Below are 26,190 nucleotides of genomic sequence, written 5' to 3'. Positions count from 1 at the left end.
AAATTATTAAATAGTTTTAACTGTAGGTTGAACTAAACTCAACCAAAAGATAAATTCTGACTTTGAAATTGTGACTGGGAATTGGAAGATCCTGTTTTACAAAAAAAAAAAAAAAAAAATCCTAAGCCGTCAACCTAGCATCTCCTCTCTGACAAGACCCAGTAGACGCTCAATAAAATGACAGTTAAGCTGGTTACAATGAAAACATGCAAAGCAGTGTCAGACTGACTAGTAACAGAAAAGTGTCATGTTAGAAGTTTGCTTAACACGTTAACTTTAACATCATTTTAGATGTAGGTTTTCTTGGTATACTTTTCACTCTTATCATTAAATCTCAACCTCCACTTTGTTTTGAGGGATCCAAGTGAAGGCGAAGCCAGTGGCCGCACAGACACCTCAAGGTGAGGAGCCACTATGAATACTTCGCCACTAGGGCCCCCGTGTGTGCAAACGTGCCCTCCAAAGACGTGCAGGACCTAATAAATCTGAATAGAGCTAAAAACTAGACAGTATGTGTATTTTACGTTTTTATATCGGGATGGGTTTTCTTAATGTTGCTGAGCGCTTAATGAAGTGTGAGTTAAATAACTTGAAGTTTGTGTTATCTAAACATTATTTTGACTGGTATGCTTCATAGAGAAGTAGCCTTCCTGTCCTATAAAATATGTCCTAGCAGAAGAATTAATGGACTAAAATGTACTGATCCTTTTCTCACTAAAAGGATGTAACTGGAATTACGTAACACCGAACATGGAGGTGACCAAATATGTAGGAAGGTTTGATATTAGGAACGTATTTTGGGTGAGTGTTCAGTGGTGGACGACATTTTAAGACTCTCGCCCTGCCTTACTTGATGGTTCTTGGCATGCAGTGGTGGTTGTGTATTCCTCCTGACAGCGGGTCTCCAACACAAGCCGAGTCAGAATCAGGTGGGCCACCCCCCCCAGGGTTCGTGGTTGGGGTGGGGGTGGCTGTGTGAGGTGCTGATGCTGCTGGTCAGGGGACCACATCAATGACATGTTAGTACTTGTGTTCAAACGGGAAGTTGAAGAAAGGAAGGCATTACATTATTTGGAATGTATACCAGCATGAAAAGATCCCATATGAATCGCAGAACCTGGGCAAGCAGCTCCTCAGTAGGACAGATGCTCCAGCTTCATTCAAGAACAACTTTTGACCAGCTGAGCACAAGCCCCAATTTAATTTCTACCTCTTAAAATTAATTAAAATATAAAACATAACGAGCTTTGGAAAAACTTTATTAAGCATTCCTAGGTAATCTATTTTGCAAACTGCGCTATATTTGTTTGGTCACAATAGTTGAAATGTTTCTCTATTGAGTTAGGTGCCCGAGTCACCATGGTAGGCAGCCAGAGGTGGGGAGGCAGGACAAATATTTGTAACTTTCCTTCTGCCTGTCAAATAAACATGAAGGACATTTGTTTTTAGCCCCTCCCTCACTTAGTCGTCACTTTAGAGCCTCTTAGGTCTCATCCTGCCTTTCCACTAAATTTCCCTCCGAGACACGTAATAGTACAGTGAGTGCCACAGGTGGGCCACCTGTCTCTACTCTGTCCTTTTCACGGGGCTGCGTGTCCCTTTCTTTTGTTGTTGTTGGGTTTTGTTTTCTTTCTTTTTTTTCTTTCTGCTTTTCAACAAACTTATTGAATGCCTCCTGCCTGTTACTAGCTGGTCATTCAGTTCTCACAACAGCCAGGTGGAAAGTATCCATTCTACAGTTGAAGAAACAATAAGGAGCAGGAGGTCCTGTCATGTCAGGGGCGTGACTGGGGCTCTCGAGCCAGACCCAGGGGTTTGAGCCGTGTCCTACCACTTGCCTAGCTGTGTGACCTTAGGTCAGAGTCCAGAGTCGTTAGGGTAAATGAGTAAATAATGCATGTTAGGTGCTGGGAACAGTTCCTGGCACCTAGTAAGTGCCCAATAAATGTTTGCTGTTAGTATTAACATTTTCAGGAGCTTTCTACAGTTAATGTCACCAGTGGCGATGCCTTTGAGGTACATGTAGAAAAACATCTTGTATGTGCCTGTCATCTCAAGGTCACCAGGTCACCTTGGTGGAATGGAAGAAAAACTGATTCCTGGTTTTTGCTTTTCAGCTCATCAGCTCTATGACCTTAGAAAAAGTAACGTCAGTTTCCTAGCCATCAGTTCTGTTTTTAAAATGAGGGTTCAATCACGTGTTCTCTTGGGTCCCTTGCAGCCCTGGCATGCCGATTCCATACCTGGGGTTGTACATGTGGTTCTGATAAACGACTCTCATGAGATCTGCATGCCCAAGGAGGCCTGTGATGCAGTGGCTTAGAGTCCGTGAGCAAAAAGAAAATGATAGAGAAGACAGTGAAATAAACAGTGTCTTATCAATTTATTTTCTCTACTTCTTCCTTTTCTGATTTTCTCAAACTTGCATAGTTTGCAGAGCTTTGGGCTTAGGGACCTAGGAATGAGGAGGAAAACATATAAATGTATACATAAAAATTCATATATACGAATATATGTGCAAATATGTATTATATGATAATATTGACATAAAGTGTATATATGAATACATATATACATAAAAACAAAATGTTTTTATCGTAGGTTATAGACTCCTTTCAAAGTATATCATTTTTTCTTTAAATCACATATAAGTGAGCTAGATTAACAAGTTAAAATTGCAACATCTCTATTTGGAAAATTGCTCCACAAATTTAATTACAGGGTCTTCTGAATCATAAATAATCTATTTTACCTTTCTGTGATTATTTGAAATAGGTTTTCTGGTTCTGTATTATTTATGGGAGACCTACAATAAGGACAATTCAGTAAGGTTGATTCACTTAACAAACATGTGTCCATCAGCTCCCATGTGCCCAGCACAGTTCTAGAGGCCTGAGATAGACCAGTGAGCAAAACAGGCAAAACTGTTTGGCCTCCTAGAATTTACAGTCTAGTGGTAGAGTCAGATAGTACGTAATAACTGTAATACATAAATGAATTAAATGGCGTATTAGGGAAAAAATACTATATTAGAATGTAGCAAGTGCCGTAGAGGAAGCACTAGAGCAGGGTTGGGGGGGGCTGGGGGGCCCGAGGGTGGTCAGGCTAGACCGCAGGCAGAAAGTGAGCAGAGATCTGAAGGAAGTAAGGGCGTGAGCCGTGCGGCTCCCTGAGGGGAAAGCCTGAAAGCAACACAGCCCACACGTTCCGAGGAACAGCGTGGAGGCTAGTGTGTCTCGAGAGGAGGAAGCGGGGAGGAAGATGGTACGAGATGAGGGGTTGGAGGTAGGAGTGGGGGTGTGGGTCACATGGAGCCTGGCAGACTACGTTAAGGATCTCTTTAGCAAAATGTCGAAACCCCGAGAGGGCCTGACGTCTACACCTCCACGTGCGCTATGACCTGACGCCTTTATTCCCTGGCAATACAGCGCCCTTTGTCGGCACGATTGGGTGTAAATAACCCCTGTAGCCATTCCTACTAGCCTTGTCCCCAGTCCTTTTGCTACCCAAAAAAGGTAGGGAAAAAAAGGGAAATTTATATTTTTTAAAATGTGTATTTATAAGTACAATGCTAGCGGTTTCTGTTTCTGTAAATGTACAAAAAATGGAGAATCTGCTTTTGCAGGGAACTGACAAAGTGTTAAGTTCTTCACTTTCAGCTGTAAACTTGTTTCCCACAAACAAAGCCAAGGCAGATGGCGTCCCGGGGTCTGTTTTGGGGACAGCAAGGTGACACAAATGTTTGTAATTACCTGGAGGTAGTCTATAAATTGGGTAGATTCATTAGACACTGAGCGATGACCGCTTAGATTTCACATGTGCTTTGATTTGTTTGCTGAATGGAATTGTTGTTTCCGTTCCCTCCCTTTGCCCTCCCCTTCTAGAAGTACGTCAGGGGAGCCGAAAGAAAGAGACAAGGAAGAAGGTAAAGACTCTAAGCCACGCTCTTTGCGGTTCACGTGGAGTATGAAGACCACTAGCTCAATGGACCCCAATGACATGATGAGAGAAATCCGGAAAGTGTTAGATGCAAATAACTGTGATTATGAACAGAAAGAGAGGTTTTTGCTTTTCTGTGTCCATGGAGATGCTAGACAGGACAGCCTCGTGCAGTGGGAGATGGAGGTCTGCAAGTTGCCGCGGCTGTCCCTGAACGGGGTCCGCTTCAAGCGAATATCTGGGACATCTATTGCCTTTAAGAACATTGCATCTAAAATAGCAAATGAGCTTAAGCTGTAAAGAAACTCAAATTTACAGGATCAGGGAAGATACATCCACATATGAGGTACAGTTTTGAATGTATTGGTAATGCCTAACGCGATTGGCCTGTGAGTCTCCCCCCCATGTAGAATTCGCCCTTCATGCAATAAGGACATACATAGTTAGGGACTGGACAACTGAAGTCCGTGTGAAGTATACTAAGTATCTGTAGCTAAAAAAGTAGGTTTCACATGTACAGGTAAGTATATTGTGTATTTCTGTTCATTTTCTGTTCATAGAGTTGTATAATAAAACAGATGATTGCTTAAAGAACTTGTATAGTTGTCTAGATTTCTGCACATAAATGTATGTTTGGCGCTTTCAGTTGGAGATGTTCTTCCCTGTTATTTACATTCTGGTGGGTTTTTTAAATTCTTACCTCCATCATGCAATTTTGAAAATTGTGTCCAGAATTAAAAGTGCACAGAAATAGTCTTTAAAGTTGTAGCATGGACTTTTAAAAATTATTTTTAAATCCTATTTAAATTTAAACCAGGAGCTGATAAATAGATCAGCTTTACTGTACACAGAATTATTCCTGCTTATCTATGCTCTTCTCCTTGTTCTCAGACAAGGTGTAGTTGAGAAAATACAAAATGTTTACAGTATTGGCATTTAGAGTTTTTAAAATAAACTACATGAAAATATTAATAGCTTTGCCTTGAGCTAGCTAAGAAGTGCTGGGGAAAAAGTTAAACCTGTATCAAATTTCTTTTAAACTTTAAAGTGTTTTCTGGCCCACTGCTAAATGTAGCAGCAAAATTAAAAAGAATCAATACTCCATCTGGCTATTATAAATGTAAACTGTCACTTAGGTTTGCTGCCTTCTGAATACCGCAATGTAATTGTGGAAATAGAATGTCGGGACTGTCTCATAGCACAAACTCATCTTTACGGTGTTGATCAATGCATCAGTTAAGAAATAATACCACCTCAGGAACTAACTGGCATTGGGAACATTTACCAATTCTCCTCCCATCCTTTTCACCTGCCCCCGACACAGTAATATCTGTAAGTACTTAGGAGACTTTTGAGCAAAACCTACTATTTATAACAGTGTATTATTGATTTACGCTTACGTGGTCGTTGAATTTGTTCCCATGTAACATGTTTGTTTTTAATATTTTGCCAGATTTCTTGTATTTATTCCACATTGTTATGCCTATAATGTGCAGCTTTGTAATTGGGCATTTGCCTCCTTTTCTTTCATAATTAGTGATATATGCGATGTAAAACCACTAGGAAAGGTACATTTTAATACTTGTTATTTTTTACTGAATTAGCCTTGGAGGTTGACTGTGCAATGTTATTTAATGCTGTAATTACTGTAATATCAACATATGGGCCCCATCTGCACACTCCTGAGAAATGGAAAAGTGTATTCAAATTTTATCAGTTCAAAGGAGAATAAAGCTGTGATAAATACTGTAATTCTAACCTACATCAGAAAGCTCTACGTGTAGGTGATGTGCCATTCCGTAATGGCACCCAGCCTAGGGTGAATTTTACATTCTGTACTGTACTGTGACGTAGCTTTCCTCTGTAACAGTTCTGTTCTAAAATGAAGTGTATTTTTGCCTTAGCAAAGGGTGGTGTTTGGAAGAAAAAAAAAAAAACTGTGTAGCCCCTTTTTAACCTAGTGTTCATTCAGAAAAATTGATGCAAATCTTTATTCACTTTCACTGGTGCACACTGAAATTTTACTTGAACAGTTCTCATAATAAAGCACTTGTCTTCTGCTCTTTATCAGAATGTGAATTACCTGTTTTTTAGCACAAAAGTATTCTGTATGGGGAGTTTATTTCATGTGTTCTAAATTTAGTTGGCAGGGGGTGAAGCTATGTAGGTTTTCAAAATGTCATTATGATAAGAAAAATTGACTCTTATGGGAATTCCTAGCATCAAAACACTTAAAAAAAATTTGCCATCATGCCTTTTCTAATGTAGAAACTGATGGTTTGGTTTTTTTTGTTTTTTTTTTTTTTGTTTTTTTTTTTGTTTTTTTTTTTTACATTTTCTCACTCTGGTTAACTCTTACATGTTTGTGGCAAGGAATTTTACTTCAATATTTTTTATGAACTAAAAATGAAATCTTGATATTCACTTCAGATTTTCCCATTTTATATGACAACATAACTATTTTCAGAAAAGTTAGAGGAATTTTACAATATGTTTGCATAAATAAATACCACTTATATTCACTGGCTATGTGATATCAGGGTTTCCTTGGCTTTGTTTAAATATTATTTGACATAACATCCCTAAAATTCATTGTTTTGTAGAGACCAGGATACAGTATTGAATTTTGATAAATAAAAATTTGACAAATAATAAAATGAAGTATACTTAAGAATCTTGACCCAATAATATTGTCTAAGGTAGGATTTGATTTAAAACCTGAAAGACCTTGGGGCCCCTGGCTGGCTCAGGTGGTGGAGTATGCGACTCTTGATCTCAAGATCGTGAGTTTGAGCCCCACATTGGGAGTAGAATTTACTTAAAAAAAAAAAACTTTTGTGAAGTGATTTTCACCAACAGAATCATTTCACAATGTGGGCAAGAAAAATAACGTGATGAGTGAGACACCAATTTACTGTAAATAAGTGAGCCCATTAGAATGTATACATTAATCACAGTGGTCTCTGCCTTCGTTTTTAAGTCTGTCGCAGTACCCACTGTGTCTTTTTTTTTTTAAAGATTTTATTTATTTGACAGAGAGAGACAGCGAGAGAGGGAACACAAGCAGGGGGAGTGGGGGAGGGAGAAGCAGGCTTCCCGCGGGAGCAGGGAGCAGGGAGCCTGATGCGGGGCTCGATCCCAGGACCCTGGGATCATGACCTGAGCCAAAGCAGACGCTTAACGACTGAGCCACCCAGGTGCCCCAGTACCCACTGTGTCTTAAGACCTATGAAAGAATTGTGAAAGGTGGTTCCTACTTCTGAGATTTTGGTCCATTTTGGAAAGACAAAACGTAAGACCCACAAAACCATAAAAAGCACACCCACAGAGGAACAGTGAAAGTGCTCAAGCAAGCACAGACAGTAGCTGCCATAGGAATTCAAGGAAAGGTGAGTTTTGCATAAATAGGAGAAAGACCTTTTGAGGATTTGGGGATGGATAAAATTTAAGAGGCAGAATGGAAATGATCTTCTAGGAAGGAACGTGTGAGAAAAGGCTTGTAGCTAGTAGTGGCTTGTAAGACATACGTTAAAAATGCACCACTTGGGGGGCACCCGGCCGGCTCAGTTGGGGAGCGTGTGACTCTTGATCCCGGGGTCATGAGTTCAAGCCCCGCATTGGGGGTAGAGTTTACTACCCCAATACCCCAATATATAAAATTAAAATTTTTTTAAGATTTTATTTATTTATTTGAGAGAGGGAATGAGAGAGAGCACGAGAGGGAAGAGGGTCAGAGGGAGAAGCAGACTCCCTGCTGAGCAGGGAGCCCGATGCAGGACTCGATCCCGGGACTCCAGGATCATGACCTGAGCCGAAGGCAGTCGCTTAACCAACTGAGCCACCCAGGCGCCCCTAAAATAAAAAAAATTTAAAAACACCATCTATTCTAGGGAGTGGTAGGATTCACATAGGCTGACAAATAGCAGGTTATGTAAAGCACAGATCAGTAGCCTCAGCTTGGACTTGACTTGTGGTTAGAGGGGAGCCATTAAGAGGCGTTACAAGCCAAAGAAATACTGGTAAGTTGTGTCGAAGAGCAATTCATTAATTTAGCAACTTTGTTGAGGGCTACTGTACATCCGATTCTAGGGGAAACAGTAAAAAAAGAAAAGAAAAGAAATTTGTGGGCTGGTCGAACACTAGAGCCAGGGAGATCTTGTCAGAGATCTTTTCAGGATCAAAAAGGGTGAAAGGAGTATATTTGAGAGACATTTCAAAGAGGATGGATCAACAAGATGCCAGGAGTGGAACATGCACTCTAAAAGCATGAGCATGTGATTCAGGTTTCAGCTCGCATATCGAGACTTCCACTTCGATCTAACACGGATAACAAGATCCAGAGTTACCCACCTCAAACAAACAAAAATAGACAAGTATATGAAATAACAGATGCACGCGGTGTTTTCATTTTGATGAAACGTTCTCAGGACATTGGCTATCGGTCAATGAAGGACGGTGAACCCCGAGAGAAAACGAAGGAAATAAATCCTATGGTCGACCCAGCTATTTCCCTTGAGAGAGTTTCCGGGCTGTGGCACAGGGAGGGGGAACCCAAGTAGAACCTGGTGTCTGCCCTCATTAAGGAGCCAGAGCTGAGAAACCAGGGAGATGAAGACAGATAGAGTCTGGAGGGGAGAGAGCTTTGCGAAAGCCTCAAAGATCTGCAGAGATCAAGCATGTGACAAAACTGCTTAGGCCCGCGAAAGAGCCACCTGGAAGTGTTAGAACGATTGAACCTCCTACGGAAGTCTCGTCCTTTCCAGCCAGCCCTAGTGAAAACTCATGATTCCTGGGTCAGCGGGTATTCAGAAGTTTTGCCTCAGTAGCGGAAACTTATTTGGGTCCTGTGTAACAAAACTTAATTATTCAGAAGGATAACTGAGTAATTCAACTATGTCCTGGAACAAAGTGTGAAAATATTAATAGGAATGTAAAATGGGCATTCACCAACATGGTGTAATATTCACAGTATCTAGTAGCATCCATTCAAAAGTTTTCCTGCATGCAAATATGAGGGAAAATACGACCCTTAACGAGGAGAAAAAAGTCAGTTGACGCCAGAAATGGCAGAGGTGATAGAATTAGTAGACAAGGACATTGAAACAGTTATAATAACTCTATTTTGTATGTTCAGAAAGCTGGAGAAAAGATTAAATACTTTAAGTAGAGATGTGAGTGGTATAAAATAGCACAACCCTGACATCTTGAAATGAAAACTACAATTTCTGAGAAGAAAAACACACTGGATAGAATTAGATGAGACATTGCAGAAGGAAAGGATCGTGAACTTGAAGACATAGTGATAGAAACTATCCAAAATGAAACAAAAAAACAGCTGAGAAAAGATGGACAGTGCATCAAATGAGCTAAAGGACAATGTCAAGCAGCCCAGTGTTTGCCCAGAGTGCCTGAGGAAGTTGAGGTGGGGAGAGACACTCAAAGATATGAGGGCTAGATTGTTTCTAAATTTGCTAGAAACCATAAATCAACAGACCCATAATGTTTGACAAATTCCAGGGTCAAGAAACATGAAGAAAAAGATATCAAGGCATATTAAATGTAATTGCTTTTAAATCAATGGTAAAAAATAAAATCAGTGATAAAACAGCAATTTAAAATAAGCCACAGAGGGGCGCCTGGGTGGCTCAGTCGTTAAGTGTCTGCCTTTGGCTCAGGTCATGGTCCCAGGGTCCTGGGATCGAGTCCCCACGTCGGGCTCCCTTCTCCGCAGGAACCCTGCTTCTCCCTCTCCCACTCCCCCCGCTTGTGTTCCCTCTCTCGCTGTGTCTCTATCAAATAAATAAAATCTTTAAAAATAAATAAATAAAAAATAAAATCAGCCACAGAAAAAAAGACCTATTATGGAAAGAGGAACAAAGAAGAGAATGACAGCCGACTTCCTGTCAGACACAATGTGAAACAAAAAACCAGTACTGGAAAAAATAAAACTGTCAAACTAGAATACTCAGATACAATCTTTTTCAAAAACAAACATGAAATAAAGACTTTCAGACACACAAAAGCTAAAAGAATTCATCACCAGCCGACCTGATAGCGTAAGAAATGTTAAAGGAAGTCCTTCAAGCAGATGGAAAAGTATGCCAGATGGGAATCTGCATCTACGCAAAGGAACAAAGAGCCAAATTAACAACTATGTTTAGAGCAAAAATAGTAACAATGCTGTTATCAGATTTGTAACATGTAGAAGTAAAACTTACATGAAAATTAGCACAAAGATCTGAAGATTTTTGCAAGGTTCTTTTTACCTTATGTATAATGGTAAAATAGCACTTCAGCATAGATTTTAGTAAGTTGAAGATGTATATTATAAACATTTTTTAAAAAACACTGAAAATATACAGTGGGAGTTACAGCTAATGAAAAAAAATGAGATAAACTAGAATTAAAAAAACAAAAGACAGGGGCACCTGGGTGGCTCAGTCAGTTAACCATCTGCCTTCGGCTCAGGTCATGATCCCAGGGTCCTGGGATGGAGCCCCACATCGAGCCCCACATCAGGCTCCCTGCTCAGCGGGGAGTCTGCTTCTCCCTCTCCCACTCCCCCTGCTTGTGTTACCTCTCTTCGCTGTGTTTCTCTCTGTCAAATAAATAAAATCTTAAAAAAAAAAGACAAAAACAAATGGAACAAAAGAACAGATAGGAAAATAAAAAACAAACAGCAAGTGGAAGCTTTAAACCCAACCATATCAATAATTACATTAAATATAAACGACCTAGGGGTGCCTGAGTGACTCAGTCAGTTGGGCGTCCAATCCTGATTTGGACTCAGGTCATGATCTCAGGGTTGTGTGGATCAAGCCCCATGTTGGGCTCCATGCCGGGCATGGAGTCTGCTTGGGATTCTCTCTCTCCCTCTGCCCCCCCAACACTAAAAATTAGGATATATATATATATATATATATCCTAAAAGCCCCAACTAAAAGGCTGCAATTGTCAAATTTTTTTTAAGTTTTTATTTGGGAGAGAGAGCGAGAGGGCACAAGCAGGGGTAGCAGTGAGGGAGAGGGAGAAGCAGCCCCCCCCCCCCCCACTGAGCAGGCTCAATCCCAGGACCCTGAGATCATGACCTGAACCCAGGCAGCCGCTCTACTGACTGACCACCCATGGGCCCCTGTCAAATTTTTTTTTTAAAAGCTATATGCTTATGAAAAACCCACTTTAAATATAAAGACACAAATAAGTTAAAAGGATCAAAGAATGGTGAGCTACCTGGTTTAGAGGTAAAATAATGTTCGCTTTCAGGCTTAAAAATCCCAAAGTCATAGAATAAAAATCATCAAGCTTAACCCACTCTATTTCACAGATCAATAGATTGCACCTCAGTGCAATAATTTAGATGCCCGCTGAGGTGGCCGGCTCAGAATGGAGATGTTCTGTAGACAGGAGATATGAATTGTAACATGGGTAAGAAGCTGGTAAAGGCTTATTTGGGTGTTACCAGCAATATGTGATCAGGAAATGAAATAAAGAGTATGTAATTATAGTCTAACGATGGGTGCTTGGGGAAATAGTAAATTTGTAGATGTTTTCAAATGGGAAAATCATAAACCTTGTGTCTATGGGTTTGGAAACATGAAAAATGAATTCCTTATAGTAGATAATTCAATATTTTTCTTTCTCTAAATTAATGTTCTGAATTGTTCTCAAAACTTAGATTATATATTTTTATAGACACTAGTCCACATGACATAATTTTCTGTAAAGTCACCACAGCTAAAAGTTAAAATTTTTTTTAATTCATCTCATGGGTCTCTAACTTCATTTGCATTTTCTGTGTATGTAACTGAACACCACAGTACCTTTTTTTTAAAGATTTATTTATAAGAGGGTAACCAGGTGATGTGTATGGAGGAGGGCACGTGTTGTGATGGGCACTGGGTGTTATATGCTACTAATGAATCACTGAACACTGCATCAAAAACTAATGATGTACTATATGTTGGCTAACTGAACATAATAAAATTTTTAAAAAGATTTATTTATAAGAGAGAGCGCACAGGAGCAGGAGGAGGGGCAGAGGGAGAAACAGACTCCCTGCTAAGCACGGAGCCTGATGTGGGGCTTGATCCCAGGATCCTGAGATCATTACCCGAGCTGAAATCAAGAGTCAGACACTCGACTGACTGAGCTGCCCAGACTCCCCACCATAGTACATTTATGAGTATAAAGCAAGAGGTATGGGAAGGAGGAAGATAACATGATGAGGGTGAATTATCTGAGGGAAAAAAAGTGAATTAAAAAAAAATTACAGCTAGTACATCAACTTTTTCCAAGGCTCTTAGCGCATACACACACACACACACACACACACACACACACACACACACACACACACACACACACACACACACACACACACACACACACTGTATAATATGATGATAAGCCCCCAAACCCATTTGTAGATATGGAATCCTATGTAAGAAACATTATCTTGTGTCTTTAAGAAAAATTTCTACGTAGGTAACAAAAGCTCTACCATATGATCACTGCAAATAGACATGTTCTATAAAATTTCCTAAATAATTACCTCATTCAGCTTACACTCAGTAGTCTGGTGGTAACATTTTTGAAATATAGACCAAATGTGGGGAAATGTCATTTCAATCTTGATATTTTTCTGAAAAAGTAATTTTAAAAGAAAGTTTGGCGATATTCACTTTGAAAATTGGAATATGGGGGCGCCTGGATGGCTCAGTCAGTTAAGCATCTGCCTTTGGCTCAGGTCACAGTGGCAGGGTCCTGGGATCGAGCCCGACCTTGGGGTCCCTGCTCAGCGGGAGCCTGCTTCTCCCTTTGCCTCTGCCCCGTGCCCTGTTTGTGCACTCTCACTCACTCTCTCACTCTCTCTCTCAAATAAATAAAATCTTTAAAAAAAAAAGAAAATTGGAATATGAAGTTGAAAAGAACTGGCTTTTGAGAAACACTAGTTTCAGATCATTTTTCGGTAAGTCATGTTTTAACTGAGATGGTGCCATGGAAATAGTAAAGCAAGTAAAACTATAGAAAACCCCACATCTTTAATGTTTGTGAGAAATCAAATTTCCTGAAACATTTTATATAATGTCCAACTCATGGTCTTTCCATATATAAGCAAAGCCAAGTTCATTATAGGCTCTCAATGCTGATATTACCAAAGTGGAACCTGAGTTATGTTGAGTTGATTATTTTTTCTTTATCCCATCAGTAGTTAAATCATTCTATATGAGGTATTCTGAGGTTTGATATCATAGTACCCACTTGGGACAAATTTTTCAGCTCTAATTGTAATTTGTACAATTATCGTTTCCATGCCTAGAGTAACTGATAATAAACTTAGTCCAAGAATCAAAATACCATGGATTGAAAGGGCTCTCATGATGCTGGATCTCCTGTGGGCTGGCTCCCAAAACTGGTCATACTGCTGCTCCTTCAACAGCAACAGGGACAAGCCCAGCCGGCCCTAAATACTCACAGGGCCAGACACAGCACAAAGACCATTGTCCCAAAGCACTCTCCTCTCCCCCCTCACCCCCCCACCCAGCTCCATCCTACAGCAGGAGATGCTCGAAGCACAAGTATGTGGACAGTTTATGAATCTGTCTGTATGTCCTTTAACCACTTACAAGTCTGATGAGGCTATTATCATGGAGCTCACTCTTCCATGTTTTGATTTTGCCAAATATTTAGCTTAAATCAAGTATACTTTCCATGATACTCATTAATAATAACATTGAGAAAGGAAGGAGGAGGAGGGAAGGCTTATCTACCATGTTTTTGTTAGTGAACCCATGCTTATTGTTCATAACTATCTTTCATTTGCAAACATTTTTCTAGAAATCAGTGTTTACCTGTTTTGTCTGTCCCTTGGCGCCTCCCCTATTTGCTCAGTTTTGCAAAGGACACTTACAGCAATTTAGAAAGTTTATCCTTTAAGCTGTTCCTGTGCCCTTGAATGTTATTTTTCCATCTGGGAGTCCTAAAATAATTCAGAGGGGCAATAAAAATAATCTTATACTTCTCTTGTTTAAAGGAATAATAAAATGTTTCCATCCTTTTCTTATAAAAGTGACCTGTTCAATGAAAATTTAGAAAACAAGGCTGGGTCTGGTTCAAGATGGCAAGGTGGGAGGACGCTGAACTCACACGCTCCCTTTGACGCACTGAATCTAGAGCGACACACTGAATAGTTCCCTCTGAAAGAAAACCAACAACCAGCTGAGCAATGCCTACACATTGGGCGAAAAGCCCCATACCCCAAAAGGGATAGGAGACATTGAGACAGAGTCACCATTAACCCCACTCCCTGCTCTGCGTCCCACAATCAGAAGGAAACTCTGCTTGTAGCTTCTCCCTAAGAGGCAAAGAGTTGGAAAACCACATCTGGCACCCCAACTTTTATGACCCGAAATCATAAAACTCATAGAAGAAAACAAGCAGTAAGCTCTTTGACATAGGTCTTGGTGAGGACTTTTTGGATTTGACAACGAAAGCAAAAATAAGTGGGACCACATCAAACTAAAAATACATACAAATACATACAAATGGGCAACAGGTACATGAAAAGGTGCTTAACATCACTAATCATCAGGGAAGTGCAAAACCACAAGGAGATCTCACCTCACACGTGTCTGGAGTGGCTGTTATCAGGAAGATGACAAACGCTGGCTAGGATGCAGAGGAAAGGGAACCCTTGTGCACTGGAGGGGGGAATGCAAACTGTGCAGCCACTATGGAAAACAGTGGAGCTTCCTCAAAAAATTAAAAACAGCCAAGACAAGGTGACAACCTCAGTATCCATCAGTGGGTTATGGATAAAGAAAACGTAGCAGATATACTGTGAAATAAGTCAGAAAGACAAATACCGTTATGATCTCACTTGTGGAATCTAAAGAAAGAAAAGGAAAAAAAAAAGAAGCTCATAGATACAGAGAACAGATGGGTGGTTACCAGATTTGGGGGGGGGGGGACAAAATGGGTGAACGTAGTGATAGGTACAAAGTCCCAGTTATAAAATACAGAAGTAAAAAAAATACGTCATGGAGATGCAATGTACAGAATGGTGACTGTAGTTAAGAATACTGTCTTGTGTATTTGAAAGTTCCTAAGGGAGCTGATCTTAAAGTTCATTGGGGCCCTGGGTGGCTCAGTCGCTTAAGCTTCTGCCTTGGGCTCAAGTCATGAGCCCAGGGTCCTGGGGTGGAGCCCCACGTCGGGCTCCCTGCTCCGCGGGGAAGCCTGCTTCTCCCTCTCCCTCTGCCCCTCCTCCCTGCTCCTTCTCTCCCCGCCCCCCCATAGAATCTTAAAAATATATATATATATATATTGAATCATTACGTTGTATACCTGAAAGTAATACTATGTCTATTATATCTCAATTTTTAAGAAAGAAACTATGGAGAAGCCAAAAGCAGGAAACAAACATCTCACCATCCAGAAACTCCTGTTAATATTTTGCTCTATATCCTCCAGTCTCTTGCTGTGGGAACTTCTGTATATGATTACCTTGAGCTTGACGACTGAGGACTGATCCAGGGAAGGGCATGGCCGCAAGATGGCAGTAGCCCACACTGAGCTTTATTTGGATTGTGCTTGGACCTGCAGCATCAGAGGGGAAAGTCCAAAGTGGGAGACCTTCCAGAGACCACATCCTGGAGCCTCCACCCAGAAGGAGAAAAGGACAAGAAAACTCCCGGAGGAGAGAGGAATCGGGAGGGAGGCTTTCCTGTGTAGGTGCTGTCTCTCGGCAGCGTGAGGGGGCGTCTCTGAGTCAGAGAGCTCTGGAGGGTAGCGCAGCTTGGAGTCTTACAGCATGGCATCGCTTCCCTGTGAAACCTAAAAAGAAAAAAGTCAAACTCAACAGCGAGTATACATGTATCAAATCATCATATTGTACACTTTAAATACGTTATAATTGGGGGCGCTTGGGTGGCTCAGTTAGGCGTCCGGCTCTTTGTTTCAGCTCGGGTCATGATCGGGGGGGGGGGGGGGCGTCCCGGGATCGAGCCCCCGCCTCGAGTCGTGTTGGGCTCCCCACTCAGCGGGGCGTCTCTTGTCTTTCTCCCTCTGCTCCTCCCCACTCTCTCTCTCCAAATAAATAAAATCTTAAAAAATATATCTGTTATAATTAAGTCTGTCAATTATACTTCAATAAAGCTGGTGGGAAAGAAAAAGAAGAAAAATAGAATTCCCATGTGATCCAGCAGTTCCACTCCTAGGTATATAGTTACTCAAAAGAACTGAAAGCAGGGACTCGAACAGATACTGGCACACCCATGATCACAGAGCATCATTCACAATAGCCAACAGGTGGACATGCCCACTGGCAGGTGAATGGATAAACAAAATTTGGTGTAGACGTACGTTGGAATAGGAGCCTTAAAGAGGCTTGGATGAAGCTTGAGGGACATTATGCAAACTGAAATAAACCAGTCACAAAGAGAAATACCAGAAGATTCTTAGCTAGGAGTCAATTTTGTAGAGACGGAAAGTAGAACGAGTGGTGGCCAGGGGCTGGGGGAAGGGGAAAGTGAGAGCTGATGTTTAAATCGGTGCAGAGTGTCAGTTTTGTAAAATGGAAAGCATCTGGAGATTGGTTGCACAGCAATGTGAATAGACATAGATTCTTAAGAATTACTGTTGTTGGGTGCCTGGGTGGCTCAGTCGTTAAGCCTCTGCCTTTGGCTCACGTCGTGATCCCGGGGTCCTGGGATCGAGCCCCACATCGGGCTCCCTGCTCAGCGGGAAGCCTGCTTCTCCCTCTCCCACTGCCTCTGCTTGTCTTCATTCTCTCACTGTGTCTCTCTCTGTCAAATAAATAAATAAAATCTTTAAAAAAAAAAAGAATTACTGTTGTTTTCTACAATCAGAATATGTAATTCAGTGCCTGCAGTTTCATTAGGCGGGCCTCTTCTGATGTTCTTCTTTCAAGATCGGTGACCCCAAATTGTATACTTTTGGGTAGCATCTTAATGTCTCCTTTTGTCCTCTTTTAAAAGTATGATTTTTAAAAGGGATTTTACTTAACTATGGAAAGAAGTGAATCCATCCATCATGTCTGGCACTTTGTAAGACCCTAATAAATGTTAGCTGTCTAACCACAATAGAAGTTTGCTGTTACTATTTTTCTTATTTGTTGCCAATATTTCTCACTTGCGGGGCAGCCGCAAGTGGGTGGCTCAGTCGGTTGGGTGTCTGCCTTCAGCTCAGGTCATGATCCCAGGGTCCTGGGATCGAGCCCAACGACGTTGTTGGGCTTGCTGCTCAGCGGGGAGTCTGCTTCTTCTTCCCCCTATGCCCCTACCCCCCGCTCGTACATAGTTTCTCAAATAAATAAATAAAATCTTTAAAAAATATATTTCTCACTTGCTGTTTGTCTTTTATTGCTTCTAACAGTGGCTTCTGACTTACTGGTCTTTCCTTTATAATTTCTTCATCACACTCAACCATAAAAAGTCTTCTTCAATCTTGAGATTTAATACATACTTTCTTGCGGTTAGGAAAAGAAAGAGAAATGAATCCAGACTGAAAGACTGGTTCGGATTTTTAAATTCTTGTCCACTTTGTGTTCTTAACATATCAGGGACAGATGTGGCCTGAGAAATCATCTCACTTATAACCCTCATTTCTCTGATGAGGGTGTCAGCTTCGAAGATGTTATAAGTGATTTGGTTCAAAGGCTGACCCTGCAAGGATTCACACTTGGGGTTCTGGAATTCTAGCTTGCCAGCATTCTCATCAACAGCAACCCCTTTCACATGTCTCCTTGTGGACACAATTTTAGAAAAGTGTGGTCTATAAAGCTGCATTTAAGTCATAATACATTTATCAATCAATGTATTGATATGGGTGTCTGCCTTCAGCTCTGGTCTGTGTGAGTTAATCCCCGCTGCCACGCTGAATGGATGTAATCCCAACCAAAAGCACAAAAATGCCATCCCATTTCTCTTAAAATTGTTGGTACATTGAAATTGTTGTTAGTTCCAGTTATTACCAGAGAGAACCACTAGAGGTCAGAGAAAACTCTGTCCAGGATGCAGTGCTCCTGTCTACCACCCGCCACAGGGGGAACCTCATGGACTTGTCCCTACAGCAGACACCCCCTTGCCCTAGAAAAGTGCTTTGCCTCATGGCTCACATTACCTAGATTTAACTAAGAGCAAGTCTTATTTCCTCTGCCTACTCACGGATTTGAGGCTAATGTTCTTCGCTGCTTCAGTTGGATTTTGCACTTTTAAAAATTCTTAGATTATTTAAATCTTTCCATCTGGCTACAGAGACACCTTAATTTCATGCCATTGGATCCTTCGTATCCAAATGTGATGCTTTCATAAATTTCCTGGAACTTTAGGGAATTCTGCATTTTTAAAATATTGTCTGAATCACCGGGGCCAAAAAACCATAAAGATATTAAAATGACATCCAAAAATAACATAGTCTTTTATAACCAACTTTTTATGCCATATACTTTTTTTGATTAGAATACTGTGATGAACCGATGGCTTTTCACTGACTTCACTTGTTTCAATTATTGGTAGTCATTTTTGAAGTTATTTTTTGGTGATTGAAACGTCATAGGTTAGCCAAAGCAATTCTTAAACTGCCCATGTAGCCTTTGAACAAAACTGTGCGGATTTTTTTTTTGTAAGATTTTATTTATTTATATGAGAGATAGAGAGCACGAGAGGGAAGAGGGTCAGAGGGAGAAGTAGACTCCCCGCCGAGCAGGGAGCCCGACACGGGACTCGATCCTGGGACTCCAGGATCATGGCCCGAGCCGAAGGCAGTTGCTCAACCAACTGAGCCACCCAGGCGCCCCTGTGCGGATTTTTTTAAGTACCTTTGCTTTCTGGTAATAAGACAGGCCCATCTTACACCTGCCCTGTCCCAGAAATGCAATCAGTTAGTTTCCTAAGCCCCAAATGATATTAGAGACCAAACTGTGAAGACTTGGGGGTGTTGATCTGACATTGTGCTACTGGGATGGTGTGACTTGCTGGGTGGTTCAGGGACAGAGATGGAAATACACACACACACACACACACACACACACACAAATAAGTTCATAGCCATTTGAAGGGGCACCTGGCTGGCTCAGTTGGTGGAGCCTGCCACTCCTGATCTTGGGGTTGTGAGTTCAAGCCCCACATTGGGTGTAGAGATTATTTTTAAAATCAAATCTTTAAAAAAATAACTTCAGGGGCACCTGGGTGGATCAGTCGGTTAAGTGTCTGCCTTCAGCTCAGGTCATGATCTCAGGGTCCTTGGATGGATCCCCGAATCCCGCTCCCTGCTCAGCGGGGAGTCTGCTTCTCCCTCTCCCTCTGCCCCTCCTCTCTGTTCGTTCTCTCGCTCTTTCTCAAATCAATCAATCAATAAATAAATAAAATATTTTAAAAAAAATAAGTTCATAGCCATTTTCAATTTAGTTCTAATAGAACTTCCTAACTGTGATATTTAAATTCTTTTTTATACCCCACCTCCAGCCCCAATATTGAAATTCTTAATCCTATAGTCAAACTACAATTTTGCCTCATTTTCTTTGGTCATAGATGACTCATGTAATTGTCACTCTTAAGCTCTTGATTTATAACAAAGCTAACAGAATGACTGATTTATTGACTTGCCAGTAAAAGAAACAGATCCAAAGTAGTGATGCCAGTATTAACATTTATGATAAAACTGCCAAATAAAAATCAAATTTGTATTTGTACCTGCCTTTGTTCTTAGAGTATCCCATGGAATATAGAATGAAATTACTTTGGTCTAGAGGACTCTGAAATAATTCCTCACTCTGTGGGCTATGGAAGTTCTGTCCAAATGTTTCAGTTCATTTTTAGTTTGAAGGGGTCAGAGTTTGACAGTTCTGAGCTCTTACTATTTTAGCTTCTACTTTCTACTTGGAGCTATATTCAGCCACTGGCAAAAGGGTTCATTTTATTAGTTCGCATCATGAAAATAAATAGAAATACTTCAGCAGTTCCATCTCCAATGTACTAAATGAGAATTTCACACTGTCTGGCTCCCCTACAATGACTCATTGCACAGTTAGATGTGCAAGATTTATATGTGTGCATTCTGCACAAGACTGGACAAACCTGGTCAGACTTCTGCTATTCAGCTTCTCTTAATATATTTAGAATCTACAGTTTCATGTCTCCAGTTAGATTCTCATTGTACTAAATTCTACACTAATATGAAAACTTTTCGGTTATCTGCCTCCTCCCACCACCCCAGCCAGCTTTTCTTCTCTCAGTCATATATGATAGCTTTCCCTTCTAATCAATATATCATGTGTGCAAAGCATTGTCATATCAAGCCACAGGTCTAAACAATGCTTTATTTAGTTTTATGATATATATAAGCCAAGATGGTTTTCCATGTTGCTGTTTTCTAAATACAGTACCAGTTATTTAGATATCTTAATCTACCTCCAGGAAAACTACACACACACACACACACACACACACACAGAGGTATTGGGATATATATATATATATGTATTAGAATGGCATACTACTGGCAAGGGAGAATATATACTGATGCAGGTTTTTCAGGTTTTGTCAGAAATATTCTTTTGGGGTGCCTGGTTGGCTCAGTTGGTTAAGCAATCAATTCTTGATTTCGGTTCGGGTCAGGATCTCAGGGTGGTGGGATTGAGCACTGCGTTGGGCTCCGTGCTCAGCATGGAGTCTGCTTGTCTCCCTTCCCCTATGCTCCTCCCACTGCTCATTCTCTCATAAGTAAATAAATAAAATCCTTTAAAAAAAGAAATAGTATTTTAATTCACAAGGTCATAATTCTGACCATATTTTTCTACACATACATTTTTCTTTTTTTTAATTTTATTTCCAGCTAATATACAGTATGCATACATTTTTCTATTAATATTATGAAGTGCAAATAGCTCAGTAGTTCTCTAAATCTTCAGTGACTTTTGGAGAAAAAACAACCAAGTTAGATATGATTCCATTAGTGCATTGAAGAATTATTTCACATGTTATATATGCCACTTTAAAACTTTATCCACAGGTGACTTCTGACTCTGCTCCTATTGTAGAACGATTCAATAGACTCTCAATCCGGTGATCACACAGATATAAATCTGTGCACACACAAATAAAAATCGTATTCTCTGGTGGTATCAAGGAGTGGTGGGTGCAGGGCAGCCTTGATGAATGGCATTCCAGAGAGGGACAAGCCTCTCATAGGTAGGCAGCCACCGGAGCTTCCATTCCTGGCCCAGTCACTGAGCTGAGTGTGGGCTCGCCTGGCACAGAATGGTGACTCTCCGGGGGCGGAGGAGAAAAGAGCCAAGTTCTCAGTTATAGCATGAGTTGGCAGGCTGGATTGGAATCTGGAAGTGCCCCAAATAAAAATAAACCAATCACTCAGCCCTGTGATGGCCCCCTCTTCCCCAGAGTCGTGCACTAGACCGCAGAGAGCACTCGGGCTTTCTGGAGCATCCCGCACAGTGGTCCACACTAGAGCCGTGCTGGAGTTGAAGCCAAAGGTGCACGCACACGCTGATGCTGTGCTCCCAGCCCCTCCCAGCCCAGGTACTGACAAGATCAAAGCCTTCGGCCCCTTGACAGTTGCGGCCCAGAAGTTGGAGTCTGGGACTAACCAAAGGCAAACTCACTGGAGCTGTGGTCCAGCCCAGCCCAGCCCAGCCGGTCTAACTCCTGGTGGGCTCCTGATGGTCAGCCTGTCACAGTGGCCCTGGACAGGAAAAACTTGCTCTCTCTGGGAAAGAGAAAACAAAATTTCGGGAAAGACTTCAGAATTCAAGAGAAACAATTTTTGGAAGATCCTTGTTTTATGATTGTGCCAAGTTTTAGCTGTAACATCCTCCAAGTGCAATCTCGTTGTTTACACTGTATTTGCCTGAAGTCTTTGCTCTTTATCATTGGTGCAGAAACCCAGCCCCTTAAGGGAAATAAAAGTGTCATATGCCTTAAAATTCCCAATTTTGCATTCAGTGGGATCTGCACAATAACCATGATACATATTTTAAAGAAAATATTTTAAAACATGAATGCAGGTGTTAAATTTCTCCTTTCTATGATGCCATCTATTTTATCACCTTTTGAACTACAAGATATTTAATATAGAAGAATTCAAATTAAAAAATAATCTTTAAACATATTTTTTTAACCTTAGAAGGGGGAGTTGACCACCCTCCCTTTTTGGGCTGCACAAAAACTGAGACTTCACTGAAATTCAGCACCGCTCCCCTCTAATTTCAAGTTCAGTCCTTGGAAAGTTAAACTGGTTATATCTGTCTTATGGTTTCTAACCAGTTCTTGTCTGCTCCAGAGATATATTTCTTTTCGAGCCTAAGCTTCTCCTGTAAAGATAAACCAAGAGTTTTCAACAACTTGAATTTCAGGTCTATACAGATCCCCCCCTTCTTTTTTTCTTTCTTTCTAAATTCACAGATTTATTACAAAACAAAGATTAAAACAAAGTCTTTATATGTCAACAAATGGAAACTTTGTTTTCAATTAAGTATCTGTAACTGTTTCTATGTAATTTATTCTATTCCAAATACGCAAATATGTTTAAGACTGTAAGGTCTCTAAGCATTTTTTTCTTTAACTCAAGAACTGATGTTATATTTCCATGAACCTTAACTCTCTAGTGTTTTTGCTTCTCCGGAGGTCAGTTTCCTAATTTTATCAGTAAGGAAAGATTCCCATGGATTGGCACTCAGCATCCATTCACCACCTTTCCTGTGCAGAGACTGGGAGCTGATAAAATGTTCCAGAGAGCTTTGAGTGCGAGAGGGAATTTGGCAAGTTATAATCAGGTGCATGCTGGGAAGCTCTGGAAGGTAGGGGGGTGGTGAAAGCTGTTTCTGCTATTTTTGCTGTTCTGATAGTAAGCACAGTTCTGCAGGTGTCAGATTTTTCGGTGCCAGATACCAGGTGTCTGGTCAAGAGGGGTCTGAGGGGCTGGGGGGCAGGGGGCGGTGTCCGTGTTCTGTCGGCATAGACCGGGCAGGCATGGTTGGAGCTGGAGCTAACCGCGAGGATTGGGGTGTCTTTGCAGCCAACAGCTCTCAGGTGTCTTTCTGGTGCCGCAGCTTCTTGACTGTGCACAAGCGACAGCTCTTTTGTTCTGGTAGTTACGCTGGATGTGGCCTTCGGTCATTTGGAAGCTCTGAATTCCCTATACTAAATCTTGTCCCATGTGGCCATCCGGAAGGGCACACAGGCACAGAATAGGAAAGGCAGAGATGAACCACAGGACCTCTGGGGTCCTGAGGGGGAAGTAGGCAGTGGGGCATGAAAGGGCATTTGCTGGGCCACGGACAAGTTGAATAGAATGTTCCCAGCGGGGGCTCCTGAAGAACCAAAGGAAGAGCTTCAAACACCTGCCAGGTCCAGAGGGCAGAAACAACCGCTTGGGCAGGTACTAGTGAAGGACTGTTTCTGCTCTCTTCTATTTTGGCCTAGGAAGGGTCAGGAACTAGTCTGCAAGCTTGGGGAGCTCAGAAACATCAGGTGGGGGAAACAGAAGAGAAACTTATTGCTTCCTCACGCCCCTTTATGTGCACGCAAACACACACACTCACACAGAGCCTCTATCAGGTGCTGTCTGAGGGAGGAGAGAGGATTAACTTTAAATCAAATTCAAGATGGGGCGCCTGGTGGCTCAGTTAAGCATCTCACTCTTTATTTTGGTTCAGGTTCTGATCTCAGGGTTGGGGGGGGGGCTCCTAAGATCGAGCTCTGTGCTCAGTGGAGAGCCTGCTTGAGGTTCTCTCTCTCCCTCTGCCCCTCCCTCTCTCTCGCTAAATAAATGGATAAAATCTTTAAAAAAAATCAAGTTCAAGGCTCTGAGTATTACATGGAGTTGAGCATTGTAAGATTTAAAATTATTTTAAATCAAGGGGCACCTGGCTGACTCAGTCTGTGAAGCATGCAATTCTTGATCTCAGGGTCATGAATTCAAGCCCCATGCAGGGCATGAACCCTACTTAATAAATAAATAAAATTATATAAAGCAAGACCGTGTTTGCAACTTTGGAACTTTTTATTACCACAGTGTGATTAAAAAAATTAGAAGGCTAAGTTTTTACCCAGGAGCAAGGGAAGAACTTTCCACACGGAATAACTTCTTTTTTCTTTTTTTTAAAGATTTTATTTATTTGAGAGAGAGAGAGAGAAAGAGCATGAGCAGGGGGTAGGCAGAGGGAGAGGGAGAAGGAGACTTCCCACTGAGCAGGGAGGCCAACATGGGGCTCCATCTCAGGACCCCGAGACCATGACCTGAGCCAAAATCGAGAGTCGGCTGTTTAACTGACAGAGACACCCAGGAGCCCCCAAACCGTAAGAGACTCTTTTTTTTCTTTTTAAATTTTTTATTGTTATGTTAATCACCATACATTACATCATTAGTTTTTTTGATGTAGTGTTCCATGATTCATTGTTTGTGCATAACACCCAGTGCTCCACGCAGAACGTGCCCTCTTTAATACCCATCACCAGGCTAACCCATCCCCCCACCCCCCTCCCCTCTAGAACCCTCAGTTTGTTTTTCAGAGTCCATCGTCTCTCATGTTTCTTCTCCCCCTCCGATTTCCCCCCCTTCGTTCTTCCCCTCCTGCTATCTTCTTCTTTTTTTTTTCTTAACATATGTTGCATTATTTGTTTCAGAGGTACAGGTCTGTGATTCAACAGTCTTGTACAATTCACAGCACTCACCATAGCACATACCCTCCCCAATGTCTATCACCCAGCCACCCCATCCCTCCCACCGCCCACCACTCCAGCAACCCTCAGTTTGTTTCCTGAGATTAAGAATTCCTCATACCAGTGAGGTCATATGATACATGTCTTTCTCTGATTGACTTATTTCACTCAGCATAACACCCTCCAGTTCCATCCACGTCGGTGCGAATGGCAAGATCTCATTCCTTTTGATGGCTGCATAATATTCCATTGTGTATATATACCACTTCTTCTTTATCCATTCATCCGTCGATGGACATCTTGGCTCTTTCCACAGTTTGGCTATTGTGGACATCGCTGCTATAAACATCAGGGTGCACATACCCCTTCGGATCCCTACATTTGTATCTTTGGGGTAAATACCCAGTAGTGCAATTCCTGGATCATATGGTAGCTCTATTTTCAACTTTTTGAGGAACCACCATACTGTTTTCCAGAGTGGCTGCACCAGCTTGCATTCCCACCAACAGTGTAGGACGGTTCCCCTTTCTCCGCATCCCCGCCAACATCTGTCGTTTCCTGACTTGTTAATTTTAGCCATTCTGACTGGTGTGAGGTGGTATCTCCTTGAGGTTTTGATTTGGATTTCCCTGATGCTGAGCGATGTTGAGCACTTTTTCATGTGTCTGTTGGCCATTTGGATGTCTTCTTTGGAAAAATGTCTGTTCATGCCGTAAGAGACTCTTAAGGATAGAGAAAAAACGGAGGGTTGATGGAGGGAGGTGGGTGGGGGATAGGCTAGATGAGTGATGACGATTAAGGAGGGCACTTGATGTGATGAGCACAGGGTGTTGTATATAAGTGATGAACCACTGAATTCTCCTCCTGAAACCAATATTGCACTGTATGTTAACTAATTAGAATTTATTTTTTTAAGATTTTATTTATTTATTGGACAGACAGAGACACAGCAAGAGAGGGAACACAGCAGGGGGAGTGGGAGAGGGAGAAGCAGGCTTCCGGCTGAGCAGAATCCTGGGATCATGACATGAGCCGAAGGCAGACGCTTAACGACTGAGCCACCCAGGCACCCCTAACTAGAATTTAAATAAAAATTTGAAGAAAAAAAATGTGATATTTGAATAGTATTTTATATGGACAAAAACCACACTTTTGGTCCCTTGCACACTGTTTCTATTTGATATGCAGTCTGCGGGGGGAGGGGACTTTCTGAAGTCAGTTTTTTGTTTTTTTTAAGTAATCTCTAAACACCCAATGTGGGGCTAGAACTCACCACCCCAAGATCAAGAGTTGCGTGCTTCACCGACTGAGCCAGCCAAGCACCTCTGAAGCCAGTTTTATACACAGAAAAAGGACATTAAGACCTCTTACATATATATATATAAATTAATACTTACTTTAGTTACAAATCCACAAATCTAGCTTCCCTTAACCTTTGTTTTATTCTATTTACAAATCTAATTACTTTTATTTACAAATTTAATAAAATTTAACTATTACTGTAAGGGGGAATTTCACCATTCACTTAATTTAATTATCTTAAACATTTTAG

General features: G+C 41.3%; 1 protein-coding gene across 3 annotated transcripts in view; it reads left to right on the top strand.

The window, feature by feature from the left end:
• MARK1 (microtubule affinity regulating kinase 1) overlaps nt 1-6,006 on the top strand; it is a 122,180-nt gene extending 116,174 nt beyond the window's left edge. For 2 of the 3 annotated variants that reach the window (XM_027611599.1, XM_027611597.1), the window contains 2 exons: nt 357-401; nt 3,885-6,006. In XM_027611599.1, the coding sequence (XP_027467400.1) occupies nt 357-401; nt 3,885-4,239 (400 nt within the window). In that variant the 3' untranslated portion in view covers nt 4,240-6,006. The remainder of the gene's footprint in view (nt 1-356; nt 402-3,884) is intronic. The other variant, XM_027611598.1, reaches the window with a different exon arrangement.
• Nucleotides 6,007-26,190: the final 20,184 nt, after the last annotated feature.

Source organism: Zalophus californianus, chromosome 10, assembly GCF_009762305.2.
Source record: "Zalophus californianus isolate mZalCal1 chromosome 10, mZalCal1.pri.v2, whole genome shotgun sequence".
NCBI lineage: Eukaryota > Metazoa > Chordata > Mammalia > Carnivora > Otariidae > Zalophus > Zalophus californianus.
This window is presented reverse-complemented; position numbering and strand designations above follow the sequence as displayed.